General features: G+C 40.8%; 1 protein-coding gene across 1 annotated transcript in view; it reads right to left on the bottom strand.

Annotated features, from left to right (window-relative positions):
• The window catches only part of acbd6 (acyl-CoA binding domain containing 6), a 33,057-nt gene extending 30,045 nt beyond the window's left edge, over positions 1–3,012 (bottom strand). The window contains exons 1-3 of the mRNA XM_035653746.1: positions 2,734–3,012; positions 2,457–2,521; positions 1,913–2,009 (exon numbers count right to left, since the gene is read on the bottom strand). Coding sequence (XP_035509639.1) covers positions 1,913–2,009; positions 2,457–2,521; positions 2,734–3,012 — 441 coding nt within the window. The remainder of the gene's footprint in view (positions 1–1,912; positions 2,010–2,456; positions 2,522–2,733) is intronic.
• Between the last annotated feature and the right edge of the window lie 7,232 nt (positions 3,013–10,244).

Genomic DNA, 10,244 nt, shown 5'->3' with positions numbered 1-10,244 from the left:
GTGACACGTTCCGTTTTAGTGATCCGCAACACCTGGGACCAGCTGTATTTTTTCTACATTTATACTTTAAACATCAAAAACTCATTACTTTCTGGAAAACAACATGTTTTGGTGGTTACTGGTGGCAACACGATGACAGCCTTAGTTTCCTTAAAGTAATCATTTTGATCTTAAATATCAAATTAACACGAGATTCAAACCATCAAACTTTATCCGGTTTTATTGACTAACGCAAATTCCACAAACTCGGACAGTGCAGTCTTTTCCAAAACAATGCAGATTAAATTCAGAAAATATTTTCCTTATTGCTAGCCTAATAGTAACATTCTCAGTTTGAGATTACTGTTTGACCCTCAATATGTAAAGAAATCAGACTTGAAGCGCTAAATGGGGTGGCAGTAGCTCAGTCTGTAGGGACTTGGCTTGGGAACCGGAGGGTCGCTGGTTCAAGTCCCACAGACTACAAAATATGGGAGTGTGACTGGTAGCTGGAGAGGTTGCCAGTTTCACCTCCTGTGCACTGCCGAGGTGCCCTTGAGGCAAGCAACCTAACCCCAAAACCTTGCTCAATTGAGGCGCTGGTAACCGGCAGCCCCGTCACTCCACCATCTCTCCCCTTGCTGTCCACCGTGTGCATTTCAGCCTTGTGTGTGTGTGTATAAAAAAACAGGATGGTGAAAAAAAACAATTTCCCCGTAGGGGATAATAAAGTATTTTTTCTTCTTCTTCTTCTAAATGCACCCATAACTACACTATGAGACTGGCGCTCAGTTACTGTGCTGCTATTATCTTCACTGTCATTAGTTTTAGATTATCCTTTGAAAATGCTGCCTTCAAAAACTGACTATTTACAGTATAAACAGTTTATATCAATGCTCAGCAAAACTACTACTGCTTTGCTCAATATTTACTATCATATTTGTTTCGCAGCACACATTTTGATGTGAACATCACACATGACAAATTGTTTCTCAGTTTTCCGAAAATCATACTCTTCCCAAATTAGCAGAAGGTACAAAGTTGTTGTTGTAACTGAAAGCTTCTGCTGCCATCCCAAAGGACAGCCTGCCCATGGCAACACAACTCCCCTGACACAGTCAAATGACAAGACAGAGGCTGAGATGTAAACAGCCTCTCTAAGGTGACCAGACACACAGGCACATGACAGTTTTTTTTGCATTATTCATACTCCAAAATGTCAGCTATTGAGGAAGACAACATAATCTTCTCATGTATTTTTCATGCTTCATGTACAGAATAAAGAGTCACTAAAAAGACCTGGGACAAAACGACACTGTGACACTGACCTCTACTGGCTAAACACCGCACTGCATCTGAGAAGGGCAGCAATGACATTGGCTGTTTCTATATTTGTCGTCCTGTTTATCTTACCATGGAGCAGAGCGGAGTCAAATACTACTACTGTTTATTTGAAATACCTCTAAAGGCTCGTTTTAGTAAACACATAGAGTCCGGTGGGTGGGATTTAGCTTTTAGCTTAATGTTGTTATCCTGTTGGCATTGTATGATTTACAGAACAATTGTAGGAGCTTTCAGACAATATTCTCTGTCTGGATGAATTTGACCTTCAGTTCAGTATCATCACATGTGACGAACTCAACTGACACCAACGTTTAAGCAGGATAAAATAACCATGTCTGCAACTTGTTTACCATCTGTGTTGTTTACATTATTCACTTACAAGGGTTTTAATAATCCTCCCTGTTCCTATAATGTCCTGTCCATATATGTTTATCACATATATAGACATATATTCAATACTTATTTTGGAATCCACTATATTATTATTCAGAATTATACAAAGTTGTACAGTATAGTTACATGCTATGTACAGTAGTTAACATTCAAGATCAGTGTTGGGAATCAGCTTATCAGAAATGGTTCTCAGTACCTTCGTGCTGCCTTCAGGGTCTAACACATTGACACAGGAAATGTACTCCTGCATTGCCTGCTCCGCCTCCATGTCTCCAAGCTGCTTCCAGGCTTGCCTGTAATGATATAATTGTCACCACAATCATAACCTACAGTTTTAAACTGGAGATGTGCGATTTTACATGTTTTTTTTTTAAGTTTTAAAAAGTCTTTCAGTGTGAAAAAAGCATTAATATAGCAGGCTTAATCAGACATTTTAATATAAACTGCCATTCAGACAGAAAACTGATTTTAAGGTCCTGTTAGCTGCAATTCAATTTATAATGTATAATTAGTTTCTGGTTTTGTGGGGGACAGATGGTTTCAGAAGGACAAGTAGTTTAGTTTGAAGCAGAAAACAATCCTTATAGTTGCACATTAACACACGTGCTCTCTTACACACACATATACTCAATCCAAGATTGCCCAATTCATTCATGCAAGCCTGTAACACTGTAAGCAAAAACATAACAACACATACAAACCCATTCATTGAAAATGGATTCCAGTGCTACACTACATACCATTTCCTCTGTCCTTCAAAGTCAAAGAAGCCAGGCTTTGGTGTATTGCACTTTCCCACTTTGGCCTGAAAAACAAAATCCGGATTATTCAGGTGATCCAGTGCTGTCCTGAACTAATGACACAGAGATATTCTGGGCCTACCCCATCTGTCAAACGTCAGTGATTACACAGGGATGTTTTTAATGTATGTGGTTAGACTCTAAAGACACATGGTGCTAGTATTTCAGGGGTTCATTTTAGCCTACGCAACCAGGGTGCCATGTAATCCGCGCTCACCTGTTTATAGCGTGCATACAGGTACAGCAGCTGGTCCCTGCTGGCAGTCTGAACCAGATCCCGTATGCGGTCTGCTGCAGACTCAAACTCCCGTTCCAGCTCGTCTCCCTCCAGCCGGTCCCCCATTTCCATGGCGCTGCAGTCAAATTTACCCAAACCTAGGTCCGAGTCCGAGTCTGAGCCTGCTCCACCGAGGGGCTCCCCTGTGTCGGGCCGGGCTGGGTCCGTACCTGAGCCCGTCGCAGTGTCCGGAGAGGACGACGGCGACCCAGAAGCCATTGTTATTATTGTTTATAACGTTAGCGTTACCGTCAGAGACGATGTGCGCCGTCGATCCGTCTGAAAAACGGTAAAAGCGAACCGAGAACGGCTGCCTGCTGTAGCTATATATTTGTCAAGTGTTTTAGCAGCGAGTTATTTATTTTTAATCCGTTATCGTTAAGAATCACTGACAGTCGGATTTGTTTCTACCGTTGGTCCGTCTCTGGTACTGTCAACTAAACGCACCGGCTAAACCCTCTGGTAGCAAGAAAGGTTCCGGTTGCATTCCTGACCGGGCTTCACGTTGCTCCTTTGGTAAGAAAAAAACATTAGAAACAGACCAAACAAAGAGACACTGTGAAATCGACGGTTTATTTTGGTACGAGTATGTTTTTAAAGTAAGATAAAATGAACTCTTGTGGGACGGTTTTGGTGTTTGGTGTTTGGTGTGTGCATGGTAACGGTCATTAACGTACAACGCTCCAGAGTTAACGTTAGGTTAACTGACAGCCGTTAGTAAAAGGAGCCAACTGATTCTTTTAATCGATAAAAAATAAAATAAAAAGATGATTAAAATGTAGCATTTTATCACACAGGCCATTAGTTAACACAAAATGGATAAAGAAATGTCTGAATGTGAAAGTTTCTGCCTGTCAACATTAACAGACGCATGCGTGCATTAGCCCAGTTTGTCCAGCAGATGCTGCTATTGGCATAATGATGAATTCACACCTGTACAACAACAACAAAAGGCTCTTGAGGTTATAACTAACTGTATAGCTTATATTTTTTCTTATACAAGCACAGAGAATAGCCTATCCAATTTGTTTAGGATGTTTATAGTTTCACTCTCATTACACACTACGGAACTTTGGAGTATGTTCACAATAATGAGATCCCTGTGAGTAATGGTAGCCTATTATCCTGTTATATGTTTTTCCAGAGCTCAAACAAAGGCATATGTATTACACTAAGCATCCAAGTAGCCTATGTATAACTCGCTGTCTCATTTTCCAGATGAATTGTAGAAATAAGCACTCTGGGAAAAGTCTACCATCAAACAACTTCATCAGAAATGTTAGCAGAAGAGAGATAAAAAAAAAAAACTGGGACAGCCAAACCTAAAAAAAAAAAAAAGTATGTTTGCATTAAATTCTGTGATCTTTGAATGAGCTGGTTGGATACAAAACACGGAATGCATGTAAACTTTAAAGCATCCGATCATGTATGTCTATCATAAAGTTGAACTCTCTCTTTCCTTGCAGACACACAGCAGTGGCAACGCGTCTGAGCCGGCAGCACCTGAGATAAAACCTGAATGAACCCGGGAGTGAGGGGGGGAGGTCTGTGGTCTGAATTGAGTTGTGGGTGAGGGGGTGAGGGGGTCCCTGACCGCACTGCCAACTAGTTTTCACAGGAGGTCCCAACTACGCCCGGTGCTACTGCGCGCTCTGCTGCTGACGCAACCACGTCGCTGTGGCTCAATGCGATGGCGGACCGCAATGTCCCCAGACCTGCCCAGGGAGGGACGGAGCAAAGTCACTGAGCCACTCGCACCGGCTCCGCTGAAACCGCCGTCCGACCACCTGTTAAAAGGGAGGCCCGCTGCCCCTGCCGTCCCTCCCGTGATCTAGTATGTGGGACGGGATCCGCTCGCAGTGCACTGACCGAGACGAGCCAGAAGTGGAGTGAAGAGGAGCGGACTGCGCCGGGCTGACGCGCCGCATGTTGAGCCAGCAAGTTCACTGAAATAACAAAAGTCGCGTCGACGGGGAGAGGGGATTTTAACGCAGGTTTGAGGGGACAGTTGTTCCGGCAAAATGAAATTCGCGGAGCATCTTTCGTCCCACATCACTCCAGAGTGGAGGAAACAGTATCTTCAGTATGAGGTAAAGTCAAATATATCTGCTGTTTGAAATAAACGCGTTGTGAATGTGGGCACGGGGGGGGGAAACTCCTACAAATACATCTTTTTTTTAAAAGAAAAGTGGAAGATAAGAGACATTATTAACTGTGACAGATTTTTACCATCTCTTGTGATTTTTCTTTTCTTTTTTAGTTTCAGTATAGCTTTCTCCTGAGAGCAATAAACGACGGGAAAGATAAGGGATGTCCTTTTGTTTATGGAGGGGAAATTGACTGCGGGTGTTAAGAGCCATAGGGAGCATTCAGTGTTTATTATTGCTGTTTGCTGACTTTACAACAATTAACCGTTTACTGTTAACAATTCATACTGGAGTAATTAACAAATCGATTCTGTTCTTTATTTCAACAATTCATAGTATAAATATTTCTTAATATTCTATAAATAATTAATTTCACCAGCTTCTTTATATGTTTATTTTTAGCATTTTCTTGTTTTTTAAGTTTGTTTATCATATAACTGAGGGGGTATATATTTAAAAAAGAAAGAAAAATGGTCTTCATTGTGAATTGCTTTGATAACTCCATCTAAGAAACTCACCTTCTTTGGATTATACTTTCATTTGTGTTATTTGCAACAACCTAACGGAGCACACAGGACATCTCCAGAGTAATTTTAGTATAATATATAGTATATATAAGAATTGAGTTTATTTTTTTCACAGTTAAACAGGAATCGATGTCTCTAGGAATCAATCTCTAAGTCTTCATCATCTTACACAATATTCTGTCTGGTTCATGGTGGTCTGTGGATCTAAAGAGACCTTTGTGTGCACACATGGTCTTTGTTTGGTGGTGTACAGTACTTGAGCAGTATTTTATTTTCACACCCCACTTCTTTGCTTTGCTGCATCTACATTAAGAGCTTTAGTGCAGACATGTAGTGACAGGACAGGCTGCTCCGTTCCATTTAGCTCTATGAATTATAGACAAAGACCCTGTTCTCTTCAACCTCAGCAGCCTACATCCCAGACTCAACAGAAGCTCACTGCTCTGGTTTTATTTTGGAAACATGCCCTAAATATTGTTATTTAGTTGGATAATTACTACAGTAGACATTTGGATCGGTCCAACCTGTCATTATCGTGCAATGGAAACATCTTCAGGCAACATAATTAAAGTGGAAAAAAAAATTAAAGAGATGTCAGATATGTAGTGGACACACTGATAAGTGGACAGTTCTTCTGTAGAATTTTATTTGAATTGATTATTAACATACATGTACAGCCTATGTGGGGTCTTTGTATGCACAGACTGACGCACAGTGAGGACAGATGCATGGCCATACCAGCCATTTTACACCTTCAGTCTTCGACTCGGCACTCACTGACCTGAGATGGATGATGATATATTTTCTCTGTCATTTACGTTTAGTGTTGTTACCCGTTAGATATAATAATCTTAAATTGGCATTAAAGTTTTATTGTTATTGTATATTTACAACTCTAATGTCTATATATATTATAATACAGGCAATAAAATTTTAAAACTGCTTTCAAAAACAGATAATTACATGTTTTTTGCAGCTGGATTTGTGCATAATGTTGTTATTGTGTAGATATATTAAAGAATACTTTGTTACTGGAAAAATATGATTTCTGTGAGCACGAAAGATTGACTTTATCAGCCTATATTTAATACTTCTTATTTCTATAATATTTAAATTAAAAACAATAAATCTGGTGTGATGTCAAGTAAGTTGAGATCCCTGATCCGCTAAAACCACTTTGGAAAGCAAAGGACTTTCCATCGAGTAACGGAGAAAGATAACAACGGAGCATGAATAACCCAATGCACAGAGATTATAATAACCAAAAGCTGTATAGTGATTGAAATTGTGTTTCATGCAACCATGAAAGGAAACATGATTATGTGATTGTAACTGATTATTTGATAATTAATAAGTATAAATGCATAGTAGTAAGATAGAACTATGGAAAGTAAGGTCAAGAGAGCAAATCATGTTGAAGTGTTGAGTAACTAGGTGAAAAGGCACGTATTGCAACCGGACATGCCTGGTGCTGAGAGAAAAGGGAAGTTGGATTGGGACACAGGTTTTATCTCAACTTACTTGACAGTAAACACAATTGAAATCAACCATTGCTATGTTACTCATAGGGAGCCATTGCCCCCTTTAACATCCCAAAAACCCGATCTATAATGATATATTGTTGTCACATGTGTAGCTATTGTTGAATTATGTAGAAGGACAGGGCCCATCCCCTATCCATACAGTTCACAGTGTTCTGAAATCTGAATTATAGATAGAGTTTGCAACAATGATGGATTCCTGTGTACTTGTGTTTCTGTGGCTGCCTTCAGTCTTCGTCTGCCCTCTGTAAACTCCTTTACCTCGTGGGTGGGCGGGATAGTGAGAGATCAGGGAGAAAGCTCACATCTACAGATGATGGACATTTTATTCGAGGCATTTATGACCCGTGAAACAGGTGAAGAGACAAGGACAAAAACAAAGTTATCTGCAACGAGTGAAGTCAGTTTACTTGTTGACTAAAGTGGGTCACTAAGATAAAACAGAAATCAATTTTAATGTCATTCTGAAAAATGCAAAGCCTTGATATGCTACTGCGAGTCCGTTGACTCTTACGCAGTGAAGGGAACATTACAGATACCTTGAGAAATACATAAAATAAATTGTGTGTCATAGTGAAAGCCACCTCTCATGTATTTATTCTGCCTTATGTGTTGCAGAGACCACAGTGTCCAACACAACTGCTGTATTGTAATACAGTTGTCTGTCCATTAAATGACACACTGACACATTATTCCAGTCACACAGGGCATTTCTACTCTTAAACAATGCAGTCCGATATGACACTTCCACACTGGCTGTATATTACAGCTGCTCACATCCAAATTGTCTGGTTTGAAGTGATATTCTTGCCTTTTTGTGCTAGTTGGATTAATTAACCTGCTGCCCAGTTTTCCCTCTCCTCCTTTTTTTTTAGAGCACGCTATTGTGTGGGAAACTGTGCAGTCTGTTTAGATTGGTTAGCCAGTTTCTATGCAGATGAGAGGGATGCGGCAAAGTGGCCGTGCCAGAAAATACAGGCTTTAGTTAGTAAGACACTTCATTTAAACATGGAGGCATTGACAAGGCGATTGAGTGATAGAGTAATTAGGTGTGTGCTTTATCCTGTGGGATTGTAGTTATAAACCTATATGCTAAACAGCTGTTTGGTATGGAGGTGTGCATGTCCAAAGGGCAGGGATATAGGGTGATAGATAGGGAGAGGATTTGCCTTTAAATCTGATAGTTATTAAGTGCAAAAATATTTTAAAAAGCAGTTTTTATGCACTTTGACTGATGACAATTTCAAAACATGTCTGAAGGTTTTTTATATAAAAGCAAACTTTCTTGTATTACAGCATGTAAAATGTGTACAGACAATAATCAGGTGGCAACTGTTGAATTGGGATGTATATTGAATAACTAATGTGTGCTGAACATTAGAGGTATAGAAACAGGGAGAGATGCAGATGTTTGTGTGTGTGGGTGAGGGAACAAGGCCACTTGTGCATTTACCTCTGCAGTCTAATCATTTCTGTAAGCTTAGTGGAGGAGGAGGAGAGTGCATGTGGAGTCTCGCATTTACAATTCATACTAGCAAAGTGACATTATGTTGACGAAAAGCAGGTGCCTGTGTGATTTCAGTGAGTGATTGTTCTTTGTTCAAAGGTGAAGCCTCGTCTCTCCCTAATTAATCTGAGTGATGTAGTTTAAATGTCTAAACCAGCTCAGTGAGCTTTGCATTGTGACAGACATAATGGAAATGGGACATAAAATATACAACATTGCTCATCATCTACATGTTACGCGATGATTTATTAGCATGTTCAACAGTATGAACATTATGTATACAACAGGCATGGCAAGGCAACTGCTGAGAACCCCCTTTTCTATACCTCCCTCCTTCCTTCCATCCTCACCTCATCGTTCCTCCCCCACTGGGAGGACATCTGGTCCCCGACCAGAGCTGCCCTCTGCGCCCCTCCTCTCCTCCCTCAACCCTCTCCTGCCTCAATCGTCTCCTCCCATCCTCTCTACTCCTCTTTCTGCATGCAGGGATCCACTCATACACAGAGATAGGGATTCAAGTGATCCACCATTGGCTTTCTATTTGAGCCGGAGATCTCTTCAGACTAATGATGCACACTGCGTGATATTCTCAAGCACAGTGATAACAACCTCAAGTGTCTTAGAGGAAGGGTTTCACCATCTAGCCCTCAGATATTTTGGTTAGTGTCCACTCGACATGTCACAGCTATTAACGGATCCATTGACAACATTCAACTGGCTGGACACTCTGCAGTGTGAGCCTCAGTGGGACATAGTGACTTAAATCTGGTACTTGTGTTACACACGTGTTTGTTGTAGTGAGTATGCATCATCATCGTGTTAATGCATGGTCATTCAAACTGATGGCCCCATTAGGCTTGGCTTATTTTCTACAGGTTTCACCACTGATCGCTGCCAAGCCTGCAGGTTTATCCCAGTTCCCCAAAGAGCCACTCGCCCCCCTTTCCCATGTCTGCCATCACCATGGCAATGCCTCCCTGTCTGAATCTGAATGTCTATTTCCCACCTATTAGTCGGGGGGCCCTTTTTTTGCTCACTAGAGATTAGCCAGGACTGGGCCCTGTTCCAGTGGTGTGTGAGCACAGTTGGTCTCCTGTGATCTTTATCAGACAAAGTAGAGACAATGCTACATACAAATGAAATGTTTACCTCTTGGATTAGACTCCGGTGTCGGAGTCTCATTGTGCTTGTAATTCACAGAGGAACTTAAGTAGCAACAATCCAGGCTGCTACTAATGTACAGCAGTTTTCTGAGTGGTTTCCACCCACACACAGGATTACTCACACTACTCTCTCACTGCCATGTTACAAAAGCAGCAGGTTGTATAGGAACCTGGACACAGAGCAGTTTGATATGATCAGTGGACAAGACAGGAAAACATACAGGTTGTCAGATTACGATGACAGATTTGACAGTATGAGCTCAATGCTGAATGGAAAATGATAGTGAAGTTTGGCACATGGTTTATGTTTCAGTGAGCCCTGTAAAGGTAAACATCGTGTTAATGATTTCCAAAAGGTTTTTTTATTTTTATTTTGCTGCAGTTTAGTTATAAAGACATCTCTATTGGAGAAACAGTTCCAGTCTTTTCTCTGATTACCACTGATATGTTCAGATGAGCCAGCGTGCAATTATCTGTCAGTTTCCATTATCTTCAAGATCAATCTTACTGCAGAGGAACAACCTCATTTAACCACTGCAGGCAGCTATCTCTCTCTCTCTCTCTCT

This window comes from Morone saxatilis, unplaced genomic scaffold, assembly GCF_004916995.1.
Source record: "Morone saxatilis isolate NCDOM2014 unplaced genomic scaffold, NCSU_SB_2.0 Contig12, whole genome shotgun sequence".
In the NCBI taxonomy this organism is placed as follows: Eukaryota; Metazoa; Chordata; class Actinopteri; family Moronidae; genus Morone; species Morone saxatilis.
The sequence above is the reverse complement of the archived record's forward strand: the minus strand, read 5'-3'. Positions and strand labels throughout refer to the sequence as shown.